The sequence below is a fragment of the Euphorbia lathyris genome, chromosome 2 (assembly GCF_963576675.1).
Source record: "Euphorbia lathyris chromosome 2, ddEupLath1.1, whole genome shotgun sequence".
Taxonomy (NCBI): Eukaryota; Viridiplantae; Streptophyta; class Magnoliopsida; order Malpighiales; family Euphorbiaceae; genus Euphorbia; species Euphorbia lathyris.
In genome coordinates, this window is record NC_088911.1 from 98,829,973 (window position 1) to 98,854,153 (window position 24,181).

The following is a 24,181-nucleotide window of genomic DNA, read 5'->3' on the forward strand; positions in this document are numbered from 1 at the left end:
TATGTATTTAGCGCTTGCGAGGCCAACACACTTGGGATATGGTTGGCTGAAAGACCTCGGAATTCCATAGGCAATTTTATTGCTCAGACAACTATAACTGATGACCAAGCATGAGTAAATGAATGTGAAACTCTTTCTTTGTTTAATGCTATCTCTTGGGTTCCAAATCAAGGTTATCAACGAGTTATTTTCGAGACCAATGGTTGTTGATGTCATTTACTCTCATACAATGGACCATCTAGACTTTGGAGATATTATTTCCCAGTGTCCAGGTCTCATGTCCCAAAACGAACTTTTTCTCAATCCATTTGTTAGGCAACAAGCTACTGAGTTGTCTCACGCTTTTGTGTAGTCTTTTCGATTTACTACTTGTCCCATGTTCTATAATTATTTGCCTAATTTTTACATCGTCTGTAATGTTAAACTTTTACCTTGTTGAGGCTCATTAATAAAGTGCTTTAAAAAAGAAAAAGAACAATGCGCATCATGATAAATAAAACTTGTATAATAAAATGTTACTATATTCATACATGTCTTCACTTAAATATCTAGATACATTTTAAAGTAAAATAATACAAATTTAGAAACTGGAAACCTAGAACCCGGTTTTAAAAAGACCAAAGCTTATTTAGTTAAAGAAAGATAAAATATTTTGCCAAAAAAAAAATAAAAAAAATTTACATGTAAATTAGAAAATGAATGCGTTGAATGGTACTAATAATGTTTTGTTAGCATATGCTTGACAAAGATAAAAGGCTTGTAAAATTGTTGGCACATGCGTTAGTTTGAGCTTTCAAAAATAAAACAAAGAACCTGCCACTTTCTGAAATACAGAACAAGTTTTGTTTGAAACAATTCCCTGAAATTGCTGTTCTGTTTTCATACAGCATTCCCTGAATTTTTACCCATTGAACCTGAAGAATAAATCAGGCTGCAGAAGGCATTGCTTTTGAATTTGGCAGCTGCTCGTTCAGATATCTGATGGTAGATTGCAGATATTTGTCATTTGCGCTCAAACAAAATTTGGCAGTTTCAATCAGTTTGGCGCATACTTGCAATACATCGTTATTTTCCTGTCGAGAACAGCAAAGATCAGGGTAAAGGTTGTGATGGACTGCAATTACACTACTGATTAACAATTTCCAGTAGTTTCACTAAACATTCAATCAATATAGCAAAATGATGACCATTTGATTACTGACTCCTGAAAATATTCTGTCTGGGGCATACAACATCTAGTTTTTATGCAATGGATCCTTAATTTTACAATTCTATTATTGCTGCTCACTCTGGAAAAATCAGCATTAATACAATTCTATTTCTAAACAGTCAAGGCAAAGTGCAATCACAGGAATCCCCCGCTTTCTTAAATATACTAAATGAAAATTCATTTTCGAAGACCAAATTATGTGGGTACAATCAAATAAGCCATGTCCAGGAATTTACAGAACTTACTTTGAAGGATAATGCTATGCAGTTACATGCTTCAAGTGCTATGCTTCCACGAGCAGCCTTAATATCAGCATTTCACAATAATCAGACAAGGTGTAAAATTGCAATATAAACTGTGCATTTAAAGCCAAAATTACCTTAGATGGTTCTTGTTCGACGGAATTAACTAGATTCTCAAGAACATAATTAGACAACGAAATGAGTTCTTGTAAATAGGATGAATCACCGTAGAATAACATGTCATTCCCCAGAATCTGAATAAACCAAATGTTGACAAGTTGTTAGGTACATGGTAAAAAAATCAAATGGTTCAGATCTGTAACTAGCATATCACGCATACAGTAGTTGTCTTACACTGCTCCAAGCAATAAAGAAGGACATGCCGGAAAGGAGAGTAAATTGTGAACAATAAGCAATACATGCTAACTATATAGTAAGAAGTTCCTTAGTTCCCTTTCTCATGTTTAAAAATGTATTATGAGGAATACATTCTAATTAAATGGCAATGATGAAATGCATTCATCAGTTTCTAATCCATGCAAACATAAATAATGGCAAAATCTGCTGAATAAACATGACAGGAGTCGTTATTTCCAATTTTATATTATTCTTCCTTGCTTCTAAGTAGTCACTTGAAAAGAAAATATACTTGCACCAAAATGCTGAGGGAATTAGGAAAACATATTTCAAAATTTCTCCACACTTGATCCTTACATAGCAGGAGCTCTAGAAGGCACTAACCTCTGAATAATATGCATGGTACGGGAGCTTATTTTGAGAGAGTGTTGCCAACAGTATAATTATTGCACAAAATATTTTTGCATTAATTCTTGGTGTCATCCTACAAAAACATTTGTAGAAAACAACCCATAATTAAAAATTTGGAAACTAAATCGTTGAGCATCAGTACTTGAACATCCGATGTAAAAGACTAACCATGATCTGGAATTAAGAAGAGAGACAATGCTACGTGGGAATTTTGTAATACCTTCATCAGAAATACCTGTCATATAAGAAAAAAATACCAAGAAATTGTTAAAAAGGAAAAATTAAAATACGCTGATTACTCAAAGAAGAAGGATAGAATGCTAGTTCATAGTATGACATGAACAAAAGATCAAGTCCAAGAGAGCATGCAAAAAGAGAAATTTTAGAATTGGCAAATAATACATATCATTATCATCACAAAATTTCCAAATACAATCGTCTGCATTGTTCAGCTGCATGCATAATATCTTGTAAGAAAAATATCAAGTACCAATTGTGGATTCAATCCGGATAATATTTTCACTTCAAAAGCCACAAATTTCTTATTAAAAAGGTTTGCATTAAGGAACAAATATAAAAGTTGCAGAAATACATAAATGACATGTGTGCATGAATCGAGATAGATTCAAAGACCTGGAACCATAACCAATAGGCTACATAGTTTTCGAATGGAGGATAGTATCCCATCAACATTAGTTGGAGTCCAGGGACCTACAGAATGGAATAAGCCAATTGAGCAAGCAAATAAATTAGAAAATCAACTCTCTTAAAGCAAAGAGAATCACACTTGCAGTTCTGCATTCATGAATCACAAGTGAGAAAAATCTACTCGCAGTCGGAAAAGAAAAAATATAATTTCACACAAAAGCCAACAGACAAGATCTTGCTTTCCAAGTGTTATTTATTTGTCATACGACAACAATATACTGTTGTATGACAGATTAAAAAGGCTAAGGATTAAAGAAAAACCAACCTTTGATGTACATATGATCAGATAGGTTTTGACCTTGTGCCTACAAATTCTATATCACTATATTAATTCCATGTCACTTCAGTTTGTTTGCAACTATCAATTTGCAGTGAAATGTTTTAGTTTAGTTTAGTATCAATCATAAGACTAGGTACGGAGTAGGAGTTAAATGTACCAACTCCACATTATTGGCCGCATACAACGCCTCCATTCCCTTCCGTCTAACCAAACACAGCATTTAGTTACTATGGTTGAAGCAACTAACCATGGCAAGCCAGCAACTTCGTCATTACAAACCAGTTTGTTATCACATAATATTTAATAAATGTTTCAAACTCAAACACAAGAAATATCAACCTACTGCACCGCACTTAGAATTGGGTTTTCAAGAGCAGTTGTTCCTCACACTCAAACGATCAATGGAAATAAACAAGAAATCAGAACCCTTTCATACTTTTTGACATTATGTTCCCTTCACTGCTCTGGATTGCAGGCAAATGCCTAGGAGAACCAGTTGTTGCTTTCTTATGGCAACCATATCTTAAATTGAGAGTGGCTTTTTTTTTTTTGTTCTTTTTTATTTCTGAACACCAAAGCAAGATTTCAACTGGCTGCCTCTGAATTTTTTCTTTCCAACAAATTCTCATCAAAAGGAGAGTCTAATGCCAACCATGCATAAATTTACATATATAAAATGATTCATGCAGTTCTGAACCACAGATTATTGTATTGTTTTTATGGTTCATTTTGTTAAAAAAAAAGAAATCATCCAACAGCATGATTTGAAATCTTAGGTAACAAAAAATATACATAATTATAAGCATCAACTTCTTGCACTATCACATCCTGCAATCGTGGAATATGATCAAAATATTTGCTGATAAGAAGAAATGAACTAACCATCTGCATAGTCTAATTTTTCTAAGCAGCTAATCGCGGAAACAATCAGCCCATCTGCATGAGAAATTAACCCACCTAACAAGGCAACCTGAGATACAAAGAGCAACAGTTTAGGTTCCTGCTCACTTGTTATTTTGGACAATTGCAACAAAACAGGAAACAATACCTCAGCAGTTTCGAGATAAAGATTTAACTTCCTAATTTGAGCTGAAATAGAAGGCACAGTAACCTCACTGAATGCTACACATGATTTCACAAAAGTGAGACGCTTATTTCCATCTTTCAAAGCTTTTGTTGCCAAATAATTGCTTGAGTGAACAAGAGATTCCTGCAAGTGAATATGAAATGTTGCATAAGTAGGCCAAAGAAAATGATGAAACTGGTCAGCCTTTGCTCGCAGCAAGGAGATCTAATCAACCTTTAACCAATAAAAAACATACAGATAATTGCAGTTAACTCCATCAGAAACTTATGAGTCAAAAGTGTTGAAATACCTTTCCACATAATTTTGATTTTACAAAATTGTTAAGTATAAATTAAAATACATATTCTAAACACACTAAGTTTAAATGCTTTGATTTATTCTACTAATGTGTTTGTTCAATGTTGAGTATAAATGTTATAAGTCATAAGGATTGGAAGGCCCAAGCCCAATACGGAAGCCAAAGCCCAAGTCAAACAACTCAGTACACTCGGCCCGCGTATGTCAAGACGTTGCCGTTTTGAACAAAACGCAACTCAGTACACTCGGCCCGCGTATGTCAAGACGTTGCCGTTTTGAACAAAACGCAACTCAGCAAACGGAAGGATCTAGAAGACCTTCGGGAACAACTTCACAATGAAGCTGCTGAGTAGTCTCGACAAAGCGTACAAGACAGCAGCTGACAAAGGAAAACTTCCAGACAAAGTGTTTCCTCTTTTGGCAAAGTTCAGACGACACAGTATTCTGTTCAGTTGACTTTACCATAAAAGGAGAGACCATCTGCTGAGCTGACCGAGGACAGAAGATACACGATTGTGATTGGCCTAGAGCTCTGTACAAGTCAGGATGACAACGACACATAGCCGTTTCCCTCCAACGGTTATTTCGAATTTCGAAATGACCGATGACCCAGACGTCTCTATAAATAGTGTCATCACAAGCTTCACAAAATACAGAACTTGATCAAGCCATTACGCTGACCAAATCTCTACAAGTTCTGCAAGCAAGAAGCAAAGCAAATTCTTACACTACATTTCTAATATCTGTGTAAAAGTCTAGAGTGATTGTAAATCGTCTAAAGTGTCTTAGCACATCTTTGTATTAGGACAAAACACTTATCATTTCTAGAGATAGAAAGGAGAGGCTGAGTACTCGGTTTTAAGTACTCAGCGGAGAGATTAGGATTGAGTAGAAGTATAGAGGAAGGTACTCTTGTCATACTCAATTGCTGATATTGTAAAAGGTTTGAGGCTCTACCTTTAAAGAGCTCAGTAAAGGATTTGAAATCTCGGAACGTGTTCCGAGGACAGGACGTAGGCTTAGAAGAAGCCGAACCTGGATAAATCTGCTGAGTGAAGTATTTCTTACATTAACTCCTTATTTACATTGCTTGCTTTAAATAATCAAAACTGACCAAGTAAAGAGGTCAAGTTGAGTTGTGCGCGTTGAACGTCTGAGCTCAGGAATAGACTCTAAGTGCTATCTCCTGACTCAAGCTAAGAAACTGACCTAGTCACCTGTTGACTAAGCCAGTATCTTACTGTTTACTCAGCGCCGCTGTTCAAATCTTTTTCTTTAAAAAAAGAAGTCTGCCTAGATTACAAAAAAGTTAAAATAGTTCCTAACCCCCCTTGGAACTATACTTGCAACTAAACAAGGGACCAACAAAAAGTGGCACTATGACAACCCTACGAGAGCATATATCACATACTAAATCCACATTAAACCCATAAAAGAGCGTGCCGGAAGTCCCTCACATTTTTTCCCTCTTCACAACTCGAGGGACCTTAGAAACTTTTCCTCTTCACCTAGGCTACTTGAGTGGCCTCAAAAACTGACACATCTGGTCTAATTCACAGTCATTGCAATGAAAAGCCTTGCCAGAGAAACAGAGGTTCAGTCATCAGTGCCCCTTTAATCTATGCCTAATACTGACACAGATAACTTTTATATAGCATTGGATCTCTCTCCTATCTTACAACTTCAACATCTTTAGCACAACAGGTCCACCAGCTGGAAATACAAATTCAATTATCGCGTTGTGATCTTTTGCGCTTTCACAGATACCAAAAACTTCAGCAAAACCTCATGTTCCTTACCCTAAAACTTCAAGAGAAAATCAAAGAATGACTAAATCCAGCTATTATTGACACAAAAAAGACATGTTGCCAGATTATCATCAAGAATCCTTCTCTAGGTAGTTATCCAATTTTGATTAACTAAATTAAAGGCAAAATCTTAAACACAATGATGCTACACTAGTATCATGTGCAAGGACAACTTGAAAAGGCTGCACTAAAAACTTTCACTTAGAAAACAATTCAACAGAAGTACAAAATTTCGCCTTTGCAGGCTCACACTTCTCCGTAAGACATATAAAGACTTCAAACCATTTTTTTAACAGGGACTCCTTTCTGCAAATTTTAACTAAAGAACTGCAAGACTGACCTTAAGTTCATTTATGCTACCAAAAGCTCCTCGGCATTCAACTAAAAATGTTAAATGTTGATCCATCTCTGCCCCATAGTCGACCTTAAAGCCAAATAAAAATTAATCAATTGATCTATGAAAGCTAGAAGATGCTTGCTAGTAATGTGAATTTAAAACAAAAGAAACCACATATTTATCTAGCAGAAATGAGTTACCAACTCGACAAAACGAGAAATCATGTGTGCTGCATGCTGATTGAAATCATCCTTGATGTTTGCAAAATCAATACCATTGTGCAGAGACTGAGAAATTTCAAAAAGAAACTGTATAGCTGATGTATCACATATGTGGCCGTTCCTGCTCAAAAAATAACCATAGTTGATGCCAAAGTGACTGAATATGCACGCATTCAATGAAAACAATTACTAAAAATAATTATCCCAATTCCAAAACGAAATCAGCTTTTACGAGGTCTAAAAGATAATAAGATAGTTTATGGAAATTTTTTAGCACATAATTTTCCTAATGTACCCCTACTTAAATTTGATAATTATTACTTAAGTCATAGATCCAAAAAGCATTTAATCAATTTCTTCTATATTTTGTTAATAACAATGTATGTCAAATAAGGGCAATTACAACCTGAAAAAGAAAAATGGACAATAATGTGGGACGGAACAAAGTAGAAATATGGATAAAAAAGAGAAAGGAAAAAAAAAAGCCATGTATGGTTGTAAAAAAATGGATTAAAATGAGATTACTGAACACCTGAATTTACTAATATATCTGGTCATGTGTTTATAATATAAGTGTTAAGAAACAAGGCTAAAAAGGATTGTATTTTGCAGGTGAGATAATGTAATTCTAATTGCATTTTCTAAAACTGTTCTTAGTTACTGATCTTTGGTAAAATAATATTTCACCACAGAAAGTAATCATGTGAAAACATTGAAAGAATATGAAAAGGTTATCCTGACAACTCGTTCTACTATTGTTCAATGAGTTTGATGATCGTGCTTGTCACTTTTAGAATAGGAAACTGATCATACAAGGGGCATTTGGTGGACCTATTTCATACCTACGAAGACTTTTGTAATCCCTATTGCTTGACTGCACCAAAAAAAACACTATATCATTCAATTATTATATTATAATATCTATACAATGCGTATAAATTATGTATTATGATTCATTACTTTATTATTATTATTATTATATATATGTGTGTGTGTGTGTGTTCTAGTTTAAATTTGAAAAATAATTCTTTTCTGGTTCTAGGATTAATCAAACAGGAGCATAAATAATCATTTTAGTGCTGCTGATTCTATACCATTACAATTGATGCATTAAGAAGCTGAGTAAATTATATGGCATATAAAGCCAAAAAGAAATAGATAATCCCTGGCACCTTTAAGGATAACTGGTTCACACTATCTGACATGTAAATGTCATCAGTCCTCACTCTACATCGCACATCTAATCATAAAAGTTAAATTACTTATGTTAGGATACTGATCTCTTGACTAAAACAGCTGTTTACAACCATTTTCACTCTGCTGTCATGAGTGCAATAACCATAAAATGCATTCATAAAACTGCCCAGAATAAGGTTCTTTAGTTGACATATATATAAGTATTCACAAGAAGCCATCAATACACTGGATTATAAGTGCTGGCCGGTTGATGCAAGAAAGAGAGCTAATAAAAAGAGGTACCTTGTCGCCATTTTAAGTATATGTAAATCAATGACATTCCGAGGGCTCCCATATAATACATCCAAGATGTCAAGAAAATGTTTCTGAGACATTGATAAAATTGAATTGTGTATTAATACCTCTGTATTAAAGTTATGTATGGTTGATAATGCATATTGAACCAAATATTCAGAATCATTTCTACACATAGTAAAGTAATACATCAAAGAGAAAAGAAAAGAAGGGGCAAGGAAATGGAAGAAAGAAAGTTCAATTTCATACCAAAGCAAAAACGTTATCTAAGTCCTTAAAATGAGAGAGAAGCTTCAGCAAAATGGACTGCAAGCTTCCCTGTTCATCTTCAATAATCTCTTTACTGCATACTCGTGTATAAAGACCCTCTAAAAGGGTGTTCAAATATTTCTCCTGAAATTATCATTAGATTCAGACAAAGGAATTAACAGTTGAAAAACATTAGGTAATGGCACAAACTACTCAGATTCACAAACACAATAATGTATGCAAGCTTGAGGGGATAAAGCATATCAAAGGCCTAATGAATCAGTTACAATGTGAATGCCATCTAAAGAAGGAATAAAATTTTACCCACAAAAGCACACATAGACACTCCCCAATCAATTCCTAATATTCCTAGTACAATACTTTTTTTTTCTTTTAAATTTTTTGATGGTATGGTCAGATGTTGAATCCAAAACCCCCCAGCTACAATTATTATGTAACAAGTAACCAACAAGCTATTGGTTGGAGTTGTAGGAGCCCTTTCCCCTTGTATAGTAAATTCTTGGTTTCAAGTTTGTTTGTGTATGGAACCTTTTTTTTTGTATTATTATTGGATAGCTCTACCACTTGATGGATCTTTGCCAGTTCAAATTTGAATTCAACCAAATGATTAAATAACACAAAAAGTAACCAACAAGCAGCTTCGTTGAAAGACTGTCTCAAAATGACAGATACAGGAGACAATGAAGTGAAGTAGATAGAGATCCCTACCCTGCTTACTTGAGCATTGATTGGTATTTACTTTGTCAGCCAGATCCTTCAGCACTAAAAAGAGGACATAATGTTCTGATAGGTTGTAATCTATTTGTGTAAAGACAGAGATAGGGAGAATATATTCAATATTTTGATCATAGGCAATTACATCTACACATACATATATGGTATGCTATACAAGGTAAGTACATAAATCCTATTTATGTAATTCCTATGATTAAGCTACTAATAAGGAAAGTCAGTGGTAGATAGACTGTAAGGTCTGTAACAATTTACTGCTAGATGCTTTGTTTACAGGATCAGTTGACACAGCAGGAAACATACTGTAAGCACATGGGAAGTTCTTTGTGGTAAAGAAACACAATTAGGCAAGCCATCAACTAGAAATGAAATTTTAAGGGAAAACGATAATCAACATTACCAAAAAGCCCAAACAATTTTATAATATTGAAGAGAAAAGTGAACCAAAAGTTGCATCATTGTTGCAAACTGACCATTTGATTTTGAAGAATTATGTCCATGTAACCTTCTGCAATCTTCAAGTACTCATCAAGTTTATCATATCCAGTAATGACCTGATATTAAAGTGATGTTTTGGGGCAGTGAAATATTCAGAAACAGAAGCAAGAACATAAAACATATGTATGTACGTGGAAATAGATATTGATGAAACAGAAATAGCACGACCACATCAGAAATCATTTTCCGAACAACATGGACCTGACGGTATAAATGCCCAATCTCTCATGACATATCATCAACATCAAGTCTACAACAATTCACTTTTAGATACTATATACATTTCAGGGTGGACACTATGCATGATTGACCATAAGCATACTGCCAATCAAAAGCAAAAATGATCTTTAAGGTAGAGCAAGAAGAATTCTACAGAAATAAGTTCTTCGGACAACTCAACTCAACCAGCCTTAACATCGATCAGTTAAGTTTTATGAACTCGCCAAATTGCCAGTTTTTTGGACAGGCTAAAAACATACCCACTTATTTTGGACTTATAATAACCTTCCTCATTTTCATGAACTAAAAAAAAATTCGGAATATATATGTGACACATGAATTGGATTAAAAATTTTGTAACCCCTGAATGAAAAGGATAAGAACTCCACTTTCTCTCTCTCCACTGTCATCCCCTTATTTTGAATTTTCCCATACTCTTTTTTAGTCTTAGTTTCTCTGTATTATATATTTGATTGCCCATTTACTTTTTCAGCCTTGTAAAAATTCTACAGCTTGAAGAGTGCTAAAATTTAACTTGAAAAATCAGATTGTCTGGCATGAAGTTTGCTTGTAATAATTTTGTTGACAAAAAAAAAAAAAAAAAAAAAAAAAAAAAAAACTAGATATGTACCAACGTAAATATCTTGTTTGGGATTGGGAGAACCAAGTTTCATTGCAACAGTAGAGGAATAATGCAATCTGGAAACAAAGAGCACCAGATTTCACTCAATTGAAATTATCTGAATGTATATTCCATGAGATTCCAAAATTAGAAGAATAATGCAATCTGGAAACCAAGAGCGCAAGAGTCACTCAATTGGAAAAAAAAAACATGGGTGAAAGAACGTTCCAAGAATCCATAGTGAAACTCCACCAGACAAAAGAAAGCACTCAAAACCCAACAACACATCCGATTTCTACCTCTATCTCTAACTGGGTATGTCCATCTCACACTGTCCAGTTTAATAAAGTTCTACAATGAAATTAATGAGCAAGCACATGACCTGAAACAGCTAGGAGAAAATTAACGGGCAGAAGGAGAATAGCTTTTATTAAGGAGGCGGAAATCAGATTACAAATTAGGGTTTACATAATAGAGTATTTATAGTACTCAATCTAACCTAGACCGACTTGGACCCCCCACGATGTCGCTTCCAAGTAGAAAACCAAAAGGCAATACTAATCCGAATAGAAAACAAGATATACCTTCGGGCCGGGGGCGACTCCGCCCCCCGGACCCCAGGCCAGGGGGCACATCATCCCCTGGACGACCCCCCGACTCGCTGACCAGGCAGCGAGACCCCGTTGCTTCCTGTCGTAGTGTATAATACAGATTCAAGGCATTACGACACACATCATACATCATTACCTAACAGGGAGCTGATTTTCTTATTCACCCATTCATCAGATCTCTAGCTTGTCAAGGAGCAATAGAAAAAACAGAATGAAAAGAACAGAAAGCTGTAAATGGACTCTCTGACTCAGGGTTAAACAAGTCCATCATCATCCAAAAACCCAATCCCTCAAGCAATCTCATTCCATAATCAAGCCTGGAAAGCAATTGGTTGTCTTATAAACCCATTTCTTATAAAAAGTTCTCAGCTTTGAAAATCTTCAAGTAAATATACAATTACCGCCTGTCTCAAAAAAGAAAAACCATTCCTTTAGATGCAAGCATCATTAAGGGCCTTTTGTATCCAATGCCATTTTTTTTGGTAAAATTCTAGAATACTGTACTTTTGCAGAGTGAGTTACAGAAATAAGTAAACACCCACTTTCGAAGGTTATATCAAGCAACAAAGGAAACATGCTCCAATTATATATAATGTTTTTATTTATTGGACAACAAAACACAAAACTTTAAACTGACGATGTTATCAACCATAAAATATCAACCATAAAGGGCGGCCCGGTGCACTACGCGTCCCCGCTGAGCGAGGGTCCGGGGAGGGGTCCCACCACAAGGGTGTACTGGGGGCAAGCCTTCCCCTGCCAATTTATTTGGCAAGAGGCTGCTCCTAAGATTCGCCCGCGACCTCTTGGTCACACGACAACTGTTGAAACACCTTTCCACATAATTTTGATTTGACAAAATTGTTTAAGTATAAATTAAAATACATATTCTAAACACACTAAGGTTAAATGCTTTGATTTATTCTACTAATGTGTTTGTTCAATGTTGAGCATAAATGTTATAAGTTATAAGGATTGGAAGACCCAAGCCCAATACGGAAGCCAAGGCCCAAGTCAAACAACTCAGTACACTCGGCCCGCGTATGTCAAGATGTTGCCGTTTTGAACAAAACGCAACTCAGCAAACGGAAGGATCTAGAAGACCTTCGGGAACAACTTCACAATGAAGCTGCTGAGTAGTCTCGACAAATCGTACAAGACAGCAGCTGGCAAAGGAAAACTTCCAGACAAAGTGTTTCCTCTTTTGGCAAAGTTCAGACGACACAGTATTCTGTTTAGTTGACTTTACCATAAAAGGAGAGACCATCTGCTGAGCTGACCGAGGACAGAAGATACACGATTGTGATTGGACTAGAGCTCTGTACAAGTCAGGATGACAACGACACATAGCCGTTTCCCTCCAACGGTTATTTCGAATTTCGAAATGACCGATGACCCAGACGTCTCTATAAATAGTGCCATCACAAGCTTCACAAAATACAGAACTTGATCAAACCATTACGCTGACCAAATCTCTACAAGTTCTGCAAGCAAGAAGCAAAGCAAATTCTTACACTACATTTCTAATATCTGTGTAAAAGTCTAGAGTGATTGTAAATCGTCTAAAGTGTCTTAGCACATCTTTGTATTAGGACAAAACACTTATCATTTCTAGAGATAGAAAGGAGAGGCTGAGTACTCGGTTTTAAGTACTCAGCGGAGAGATTAGGATTGAGTAGAAGTATAGAGGAAGGTACTCTTGTCATACTCAATTGCTGATATTGTAAAAGGTTTGAGGCTCTACCTTTAAAGAGCTCAGTAGAGGATTTGAAATCTCGGAACGTGTTCCGAGGACAGGACGTAGGCTTAGAAGAAGCCGAACCTGGATAAATCTGCTGAGTGAAGTATTTCTTACCTTAACTCCTTATTTACATTGCTTGCTTTAAATAATCAAAACTGACCAAGTAAAGAGGTCAAGTTGAGTTGTGCGCGTTGAACGTCTGAGCTCAAGAATAGACTCTAAGTGCTATCTCCTGACTCAAGCTAAGAAACTGACCTAGTCACCTGTTGACTAAGCCAGTATCTTACTGTTTACTCAGCGCCGTTGTTCAAATCTTTTTCTTTAGAAACAAGAAGTCTGCCTAGATTGCAAAAAAGTTTAAATAGTTCCTAACCCCCCCTTGGAACTATACTTGCAACTAAACAAGGGACCAACAAGTGGTATCAGAGCCCTAAAGCTCATTTTAAAAGGTCTAACAACCTTGAGCTGATCCCTACCATGGGCGAAAACAGCACTCGGTTTCTCCCTGGAAACCAAACAACTCAAATACTGCCTGAGGGGCTGTCCATTACTAGGCCTCCCCTATTCTTCGGGTCAAACTATACCTTCTGGAAGAATAGGATGAAAAACTTCATTCAGGCTACAAACATGAGTGCCTGGCTGTCCATAGTCCAAGGCCCGTTTGTACCTGTCGAGGTTGTGGCTGGGCAAACAGTTATAAAAGCTGAGGCCAAATGGACAGAGGATGATCTTAAGAAGCTTCAAAACCATGCTTCGGCTATCAATATGCTTCACTGTGCGCTCGATGCTGCAGAATATAACAAAATCTCAGGTTGCGAGTCGGCACAAGAGATCTGGAAAAAGCTGGAAGTCACCTACGAGGGAACAAATAAAGTAAAAGAATCCAAGGTGAATCAGCAGATGAGACTGTACGAGCTGTTCGAGATGAACAATGATGAGGACATTTCAGACATGAACGCAAGGTTCACCAACATCATAAATGAGCTCAAGAGACTTGGGAAAATCTTCACTGAGGAAGAACAAGTCAAAAAGATACTCAAGAGTCTTCCGAAGGACTGGCAAGCAAAGAAGACAGCAGTTGAGGAAGCTCAGGATTTAACCACCTACAAATATGACGAACTCATCGGTTCATTGCTGACCCATGAGATATCCATGAAAAACTTTGAGGTGAAGGAAAAATCTGATGACAAGAAGCAGAAGTCACTTGTCATGAAAGCTGACTCCACTGACGGGAGTTCAACTGATGATGAGGAGATGTCTATGTTCACAAGGAAGATGAAAAGGCTGTTCAGGAAAAACGACAAATATTCTAAAAAGCCTTACAAAAAGTTTGATAAGTATAAGGCTGACTCAAGCGAAAAAGACCATTACATGCTTTGAGTGCCATCAAACTGGCCATATTAAGTCAAACTGCCCCACGCTGAGGAAAGACAAGAAGAGTGGGAAGAAGGCAATGGTGGCTACTTGGAGTGACAGTGATGAATCTTCATCAACAGAAACTGAGGCCACCGAGTCAGCGAAGATATGCTTTATGGCTGACGAACTTGCTGAGCCATGCGTCTCTGAGCATGCTGACCCATCCATCGCATCAGATGATGAAGAGCAATCAAATGAGGTAATTTCTCTTCCCCAGCTCAGAAACGATATGGTTAATGCCCTGAGTGACCTCTATACACTTGTTAAGAAGTGTAATAAAAAGGTTAGAGCACTCAGCAGGCGCTGTGACGAAGTGGAAGAGGTCAAACTGAGTGACCTCAGATACCTTCTTCAGGACAATTCGACTCTGCATGATAACATGAAGATCATGCATGAGTATGTCTCTGAAGTCTAGTCAGTTTCAAAGAAACTGAGGAAGGACGTCACAACCATCCAGAACCAACTAAAGGTTCCTAAGAAAAATAACATTCCTCTGAGAACTCAGTACCAAGGTACTCGGCAGAGATGGAATCCCTAGCGAAAAGTCCAGTGTGACTTTTGTGGGAAGTTAGGACACACCACTAAGGTGTGCTGGCACGCTCAGCACTGGGGTGCTGACAAGTCAGTAAAAAATCCTAAACAGAAGGTCAGTTGTGACTTCTGTGGAAAGAATGGCCATACTGTCCATGTATGTCGCCATAAAATAAAATATGATGCTATACCTGTTGCACCTAACAAGTCAGGACCCAAAAAGAATTGGGTACCTAAAAGTAACTAGTTACAATGCAGGTAAGCCTGAGATGTGCCGAGAAGTCAAAGATGTGGTATATTGACAGCGCATGCTCAAGGCATATGACGGGTGATGAAACTCAGTTCATCACGTTTGAACGTAAACGAGGAGGGAGCGTAAGTTTTGGAGACAACAAGAAGGGTAAGATAGTAGGCTCAGGAACCATCGGAGGTAATCCTACTATTGAATCTGTCTCCCTAGTCAGCGGACTCAAATATAACTTACTCAACGTAGCTCAGCTATGTGACAATGGGAGAAAAGTTATATTTGATGCTACTGGATGTAAAATATACGAGGGTAAAACAAATTAGTTAATTTTAACTGCCCCTCGGATAGATAATGTCTTTATGCTAGACTTAGAGAAAAAGTTTTCAAAAACTGTGTGCTTAGTAACAAAGGAAGAAAATTCCTGGCTATGGCACAGGAGACTTGGTCATGTAAGCATGGACCTCTTGGCCAAACTAGCAAGAAAGCAATTGGTTGAGGGACTGCCTGAACTTAAATTTCAAAAAGATAAATTATGCCACGCTTGCCAAGCTGAAAAACAAACCAAACAATCTTTTCACAGCAAAAACATTGTCTCAACTAAACGTCCGTTAGAGTTACTACACTTGGATCTCTTTGGTCCAGTCCAGCCACTGAGTCTGGGTGGAAGAAGATTTTCCTTGGTCATTGTAGATGATTTGTCTCGGTATACGTGGGTCATCTTGCTGACCAGCAAGGATGAGACCTTTGAGACATTTTCAAATTTGGTTAGAAAAATTGAAAATGAAAAAGACCTAAAATTAGCTCATATCCGTAGTGATAACGGTGGAGAATTCAAAAACCAAAAGTTTGTTGAATTCTGTGAAGCCAGCGGCATTGACCACAATTTTTCTGCTCCTAGAACACCTCAGCAAAATGGGGTTGTAGAAAGGAAGAACAGAACTCTGGTTGAAATAGCCAGGACAATGCTGGATGAGCATAGGCTTCCAAAGTATTTTTGGGGAGAGGCTGTTAACACAACATGCTACATTCTTAATAGGGCTCTAGTTAGACCTATACTCAAGAAAACCCCTATGAACTTTGGAAAGGACGAAAGCCCAATATTGGATACTTTCGTGCCTTTGGCTGTAGATGTTTTATTTTAAATACCAAAGATAGCTTAGCAAAGTTTAATTCAAAAGCTGATGAGGCTATCTTTTTGGGCTACTCAACAAACAGCAAAGCATACAGAGTTTTTAATAAGCGAACTCAAGTTTTAGAAGAATCAATACATGTAGAGTTCGATGAAACTGACCCTGCAGGTAGATACCAGCCGCTGACCGAAGATGATCCAAACTCAACCATCGCTGACCCAGAGCCAGCTACTGAGTCATTCACGAAAAGGCTGACCAAGAGTAAGAGTGAACCTAAGATTACTTTTACTGACCCATCTACTTCTGTAGAGATTGTTGAAACAGGAACAGCACAAGACATAAATCTACCCAAAGAAATAAGGATTCCAAGAGGGCACTCCGAAAGTGCAATCCTTGATTCTGTTGGGAATACCCTGATGACGAGGAATCAACTCAGGAAGTACCTCAGCAATGTTGCTTTCGTCTCAGTACAAGAACCGAAAAATTTCGCTGAAGCTGAGTACGATGAATTCTGGATGAACGCAATGCAAGAGGAGCTCGATCAATTTCGAAGAAATGATGTATGAGAGTTAGTGCCTCATCCAAAGAGTCAAAAGACCATCGGAACAAGATGGGTCTTCATGAACAAGATGGACGAACAAGGAAACGTAGTCAGGAACAAAGCAAGGCTTGTAGCTCAGGGCTACAGTCAGCAAGAAGGTATAGACTACGGTGAGACCTTTGCCCCAGTGGCAAGGCTAGAGGCAATTAGAATATTATGTGCATATGCATCTTACATTAATTTTAAATTATTCCAAATGGATGTCAAAAGTGCGTTTCTTAATGGAGTTATAAACGAAGAGGTTTATGTAAATCAACCTCCAGGTTTTGAGGACCATAAGTTCCCAAATCATGTTTACAAACTCAAAAAGGCTCTGTACGGCCTCAAACAAGCACCACGTGCTTGGTATGAGAGGCTGACCAGTTTCCTGCTGACTAGAAATTACGTCAGGGGCAAAGCTGATACAACCTTATTCATTAAGAAAAAGGGTAAAGATACCCTGCTGGCCCAAATTTATGTTGATGATATAATATTTGGTGCAACTAACGAATCAATGTGCAAGGAGTTTAGCAAACAAATGCAGACTGAGTTTGAAATGTCCATGATGGGAGAACTCAACTTCTTCCTCGGTCTTCAAATTAAACAAGGAAAGAATGGCATCTTCATCAGTCAAGCCAAATATGTCAAGGAGATCTTAAAGAAATATGACTTGAAAAAGTGCAAGCCAATATCCACTCCTATGGGCACTGACACTGTCCTCTGTGCTGATGAGAATGGTAAGTCAGTAGACAGCAAGTTATATCGAGGTATGATAGGCTCTCTACTTTACTTAACAGCCAGTAGACCGGACATTCAGTTTTCAGTATGCTACTGTGCTAGATATCAATCTAACCCTAAGGAATCTCATTACATTGCTGTAAAAAGGATCCTTAGATATTTGCAAAGCTCAGTGAACGCAGGTTTGTGGTATCCAAATACTCATGATTTTACACTCATCGGATACACTGACGCTGACTATGGACGAGATAAGCTGGAACGAAAAAGCACCTCTGGAGGATGCCACTTCTTAGGAAGCTGTCTTGTATCCTGGTTCAGCAAAAAGCAGGCGTCAGTAGCCTTGTCCACCACTGAAGCTGAGTACATTGCTGCTGGTCATTGTGTTGCTCAAGTCCTATGGATCAAGCAACAACTTGAAGACTATGGTGTTCAAACGAAGACAATTGAAGTCAAATGTGACAACAAAAGTGCAATTGATCTTTCCAAGAACCCAATTCAACACAGCAGAATGAAGCATGTCAGCATCAGACATCACTTCATTAGAGACCATGTACTCAAGGGTGAGATCAAGCTGACCTTTGTCCCAACGGACGAACAGCTTGCGGATATCTTCACGAAGCCACTCGCCCGTGAGCAGTTCAGTATACTGAGAGAAGCAATTGGTATGTTTAATCCTCTTCAGTAAATTCCTGTGCTAAATAAAATACTGAGTAACTCATCGAAACTGACTGAATATACAATACTGAGTAAACTTGCACACTGAGTAAATTAGTTTTAGAACTTGAACTTAAAATCATCCTTAAATAATGCACTGACCACTCAGAATATCAAACGCTTGACATTCTAAATACTGAGTGATTAATCCGTTAGCATAAATGCAAAGCACGCGTATAGCCCAGGATGACATATTCGCTGTAATGTGTCATAAATGCCAGGATCATTGTCGGTACATGATCCCAAGGCAAAACTGACACATGGATTCGATTAAGATCCACACCGTTCATTTCGTCTATAAATTATGGGTATTTCCCCATCTTTTACTCTTTACGCTTAATCATTCTAAGGCAAAGAATACTCTCTCTCTCTCTTAAATCTTTCTAAAACCTTTCCCATCTTCGAACTATGACTAAGATTTCCTGCAATGTCTCCGGTGCCGGCCACCAAAAGTCCAGCTCCGATGAACCTTCACGAAACCCTTCTACACCGAGCAAGGGTAAAACTGGCCAAACTTCTGGCCAAGGGAAAGCTGTTAAGATCAGGACCTATTCCAAGGTCTTCGAAAATGTCCGTGAATGGAAGGTTGAGCCCTCCAGATGGGTCTCTGAGCATTTCGTACAACATGAACAACCATTTGCCGAATGGATTTCCAAGAACGAATGGACTGGGTTGTTCTCAGTTCGGGATGAAACCTATCCTGACTTAGTGAGGGAATTCTACCACAACCTCAAAGTAGCCAGTGATACCACCGACTATCTCTGCACTGAGGTAAAAGGGAAAACCATCTTCATCAACCCCCTCTACATAGGAAATCTCCTCCAGCTGAAAACTGAGGGAGCAAGGCTGAGGAAGTCAGGAGATCAGGACAAGACTGATTACGTACATTCCTTCTGCAAACCTAAGGGTTACTCAGGAGAGGTCTCAGCATCTTCAATGGGTCAGCACCAGAAGATGGCTCACTACCTGCTGAGCTATTTTATTTACCCAAAGATTAACTGCACTACATCAACAACAAACTTTGAACAGTGCTTCATATGGCACATGCTGACGTACACCCCCATCAATATGCCGGTCTTCTTAGTTGCTGGGTTCCTACGCAGCACGGGTACGTTGAGGCTTGGGTCACTCATAACTCGAATTCTTCTTGACCACAAGATTGATCTCGAAGGCGAGGAATACTTCAAAGAAACTAAGATCACAGCTGCCTCGCTGAGGGCACTGAAATTTGGGCAGCCCTTGAAGAAAGGAAAAGCAGCAGCTGCTGCCGCTGCTGGCCAAGCTGGCCAAACTGAGGAAACTGTTGCTGAGCCTAAGAAAGGGAGAAGAACTAAGGCTCCAGCTTCTCGCAAGAGAAAATCTACTGAGTCACCAAATGTTGAATCTCCTGCAAAGAGGCAGAGGTCAGCTGGAAAGTCAGCTGAAAAGAGAACCAGTCAAGATGAGCCTGGAACTGAGGAAGCTGCTGAACTACATGAGAAGAAGCAAAAGACTTCAACACTGGCACCTCTGGACGTTATACCGACCGACTTTATTGTACCGGGTGATTCTCATTTCACTCAATGCCAAGGTACTGATGCTACGGAAACTGAGGTCCAGTTAGATGACCACTTCATCTCCCAAGTTGAGGAAGAACTTGACGGAGATAGTTCTGAGGAGGAAGAGGAAGAAGAAGAAACCAGCGGTCAGGATGACGCTGAGGATTCAGAAGAAACTGCCAGCGAAATTGTAGCTGAGGATGCTAACACTGGGTTAGCTGGTGGAAATGTGCAAACTGACACTGAGTTAGCTGCTGGAGTTGAGCAAGTTGATCAAGCTGACCAGACCCATACTTAGGAAAAGGAACCTACTCCTACTCACTCAGAAGAACCTGCTCATCATACCACTCCACCACGTAGAAGGCGAAAGCTGGTTAAGGCCAGTGAAGTGATGGTCAGTGAACTTCCTATGCAATCACCATCTATTCCTGAACTTGTCCTCTCTAAGACAACAAAGGACCCTTCTACTGTTCAACTAAAGTTTTTCAAACGGCCATCAACTTCCTCTACTACAACGACGTTGGAAAAACAAGCCTCTGTTTCTTCTCAACAGGAACATGCCGACCATACCACTTCAACCACTTCAACAAGTCAGGTTGAACCAACCACTGTCCATGCTGTCTCCTCAAGCATGGTGCTGACTCCCCATCTTTCTGCTGTCAGCACAGACAGTGTTCGGGTTATGTCTTCCATCAACAACCTCTCTGCTGATCAATCAATAATTCCTCCAACTCAAGTGCAGATTGAGCCAACTCATCCAGTCACTGACCAGGGTACTCCCTTCACTCCACTTTCTTCTGGTCATACTGATGTACATCGGGATGCCACTGAGTCCGGCAAAAAGCTCATTGACTCAGTGCAAGCACTCATCCACGATCTTCAACACTCCGCTTCGCCTGCTGCTGGATCTTCAATTCCTGAGACAACTCAGCTCTCCCAGGTCACTCTACTTCTCAACGAAGTCAAGGGACTCAAGGATCTGCTGAATGTAGTCTTGTCATTCCAAGCCCAGCAAGCTAAGCAGGATTCACTTGCCAAGTTGGCAGAGATACAGCTGTCAACAATTCAACACCTGAACTCACTCCATCAACAAGTTCAGAAGTTGTCTGCTGTGAACACTGACTACGCCACTTCCTCAGAACTCAAGATGCTTTTTGCTCAGCTTCATACTGAGCAACTTAAGACAAATGAGCAAATGGTGTCCTATAGTCAGTGCTCAGTCGAGCAAATCGGTGAGGCCATCAGGCTACTTAACCTCAACAAGCAAGAGATGGATACTGACGCTTTGAAGCAGAATGAGTTGCTGTCTCTCGCACAGCAATCTTTCAACCACATCCGACATAATAATATCGAGCGTCATCATTATGACTCAGCTCTCTTGAAAACTTTCCACCAAGTCTTTGCTGGCCTCTCTGAAGCTCTCATCTGGCAAGCCAAAGCTCAAGCTTTCAGTGTAAATATGCTCAGTGCTGCTGATCTTCATATACCAGTCGAAGTATCAGCTGATGGAGTTGCCATTTTTGATGGCGTCAATGAAAGTGCTGACAAATTAAAAGAGCTTTCACAAGAACTGACTCGCGCTGTCTTAACCGATGCGTTTAAGCTCCCTGAAGTTGACAAAACGGGGGAGAAAGCGCAAGCTGCTAGAGCTCAGCATGAGCAACGTCAGTACGAGCGAAGTCAGTCACAGGGCAAAAAAAAGAAATAGATAGGCTAGGTCTTAACATGTGTAATCTATGTGCTATGTTTATTTCTTTTGCTGTGTAACTGCTGACTTCTTTCAATTTATATATCATACTTACTTTTCTTATTCAAATACTGAGTTATGATATATGCTAATAAGTACTGAGTTATTATGTATCTTCATTTATATCAGCTTTGTTTAACACTTATAATATTTATTGACTAAATGATGTGCTGATAACATGTTTGACATGAACCTATACACTTATGAAATATTCTGTTAAGAACTCATTGAACAACAAATTACTCAGCGCGCTCTATATGTCTAAAACTTCCGCCTAACACGATTGTGATTGGCCTAGAGCTCTGTACAAGTCAGGATGACAACGACACATAGCTGTTTCCCTCCAACGGTTATTTCGAATTTCGAAATGACCGATGACCCAGACGTCTCTATAAATAGTGCCATCACAAGCTTCACAAAATACAGAACTTGATCAAGCCATTACGCTGACCAAATCTCTACAAGTTCTGCAAGCAAGAAGCAAAGCAAATTCTTACACTACATTTCTAATATCTGTGTAAAAGTCTAGAGTGATTGTAAATCGTCTAAAGTGTCTTAGCACATCTTTGTATTAGGACAAAACACTTATCATTTCTAGAGATAGAAATGAGAGGCTGAGTACTCGGTTTTAAGTACTCAGCGGAGAGATTAGGATTGAGTAGAAGTATAGAGGAATGTACTCTTGTCATACTCAATTGCTGATATTGTAAAAGGTTTGAGGCTCTACCTTTAAAGAGCTCAGTAGAGGATTTGAAATCTCGGAACGTGTTCCGAGGACAGGACGTAGGCTTAGAAGAAGCCGAACCTGGATAAATCTGCTGAGTGAAGTATTTCTTACCTTAACTCCTTATTTACATTGTTTGCTTTAAATAATCAAAACTGACCAAGTAAAGAGGTCAAGTTGAGTTGTGCGCGTTGAACGTCTGAGCTCAGGAATAGACTCTAAGTGCTATCTCCTGACTCAAGCTAAGAAACTGACCTAGTCACCTGTTGACTAAGCCAGTATCTTACTGTTTACTCAGCGCCGCTGTTCAAATCTTTTTCTTTAGAAACAAGAAGTCTGCCTAGATTGCAAAAAAGTTTAAATAGTTCCTAACCCCCCCCCTTGGAACTATACTTGCAACTAAACAAGGGGCCAACAACAACAACGTTTACCGTTGCGCCAAGGCTCGCCCTCAAATATCAACCATAATAATAAAGAAATAATTCATTGCCATCTGGTGAGAACACTAAGAAATAAAATCCAGTTGTACAAAATTGCACCATGCATGGCAAGGAATAGGTTAAAGTACATAACAAAGAAAATGTCAAAAGTAAAAATGATCATTAAATTAATAGATCCAGTAAACAAAAACAAACAGTTAAAAGCACCTGAATAACTTCATCCATTACTGAGTTGATGATGTCCATTTGTGATTTTCCTTCACCCAGTCTAAATCCAAGTAACCTATAATTCAAACACTAGATCAACCATAAAATAAAATTAATAATTCAAAATGGAATGCATATGTTGAAATTGACAAATGAAAGAAAATATGGGACAGGACAGAATACTGCTTAGTGCATTTTAGATGTATGTAAATGTCTACGGCATGAATCTTTGTATGTAACAATACCTGATCAAAAGAATAGTCATTACTGCATTTAATAAGATGCATGATATCTAGAGCCTTGGAGCTGACTGCTTCTGTTGGAAGTTCCTTCAGCAGATTGTGAAGAACAATTGAGACACACGCGGAACTCCCTGATAAGGCTGCTCGATTTGTTCGCAGTCCAAGCTCAAGAAGTACTGAATCTACTTCACTCTTTCACCATAGTCAAAAAGTTTACTCAGCATAAAGCCAAAAATAGTTAATCATGATATAGTCACAATTTATGACGAGATCACTAGTGCACTACAAATTGCAATGCTACTTGAAAAACAATATATATATATATATATATATATATTTCTAAGAAGAATTACTATTATAGGTCCGCAAATAGGACCTTGTCATAGGTCTTTTCACAAGAAAATCCTTGATTTGTCTTTTTTTTTCCTAATCTTCGAGTCACTATCCTTGAAGCTCAATGGTGATGTGTAAGATATCACCAAACTGCCTTAATTCTTATTTAACTGAAAGTTCATTATTAATTTTATTGAATAAGATCCTCTGCTTTAAATAGACAAAGACCCTAAATACATAAGATCCTTATTTAGAAAAACTACTAAACAGTAAACTCCCTAAATAGTAAAACTCCTAAACAATGAAAATCCCCAAATAATAGAACTCCTAAACTATAGAATGTTAGAACTTCCTAAAGAAGATCCAAACCCTGGTATCCATAACATTACTCCTCTCCCCTCTTGGAATAGAGCTTGTCTGCGAGCTCAAATTGAGAAAGGGGTTCATCTTTG

At 38.2% G+C, this 24,181-nt stretch overlaps 1 protein-coding gene across 7 annotated transcripts in view; it reads right to left on the reverse strand.

Moving 5' to 3' along the window:
- Positions 1–664: 664 nt before the first annotated feature.
- LOC136219105 (uncharacterized) overlaps positions 665–24,181 on the reverse strand; it is a 35,488-nt gene continuing 11,971 nt past the window's right edge. For 5 of the 7 annotated variants that reach the window (XM_066006352.1, XM_066006353.1, XM_066006357.1 and 2 more), the window contains 15 exons: positions 23,400–23,588; positions 23,155–23,244; positions 9,925–10,005; positions 8,699–8,842; positions 8,438–8,520; positions 6,938–7,079; positions 6,741–6,824; positions 4,257–4,418; positions 4,091–4,178; positions 2,854–2,931; positions 2,389–2,455; positions 2,194–2,293; positions 1,590–1,706; positions 1,456–1,512; positions 665–1,073 (listed from right to left, as the gene is read on the reverse strand). In XM_066006352.1, the coding sequence (XP_065862424.1) occupies positions 927–1,073; positions 1,456–1,512; positions 1,590–1,706; positions 2,194–2,293; positions 2,389–2,455; positions 2,854–2,931; positions 4,091–4,178; positions 4,257–4,418; positions 6,741–6,824; positions 6,938–7,079; positions 8,438–8,520; positions 8,699–8,842; positions 9,925–10,005; positions 23,155–23,244; positions 23,400–23,588 (1,629 nt within the window). In that variant the 3' untranslated portion in view covers positions 665–926. The remainder of the gene's footprint in view (positions 1,074–1,455; positions 1,513–1,589; positions 1,707–2,193; positions 2,294–2,388; positions 2,456–2,853; positions 2,932–4,090; positions 4,179–4,256; positions 4,419–6,740; positions 6,825–6,937; positions 7,080–8,437; positions 8,521–8,698; positions 8,843–9,924; positions 10,006–23,154; positions 23,245–23,399; positions 23,589–24,181) is intronic. The other 2 variants (XM_066006354.1, XM_066006355.1) reach the window with 2 other exon arrangements.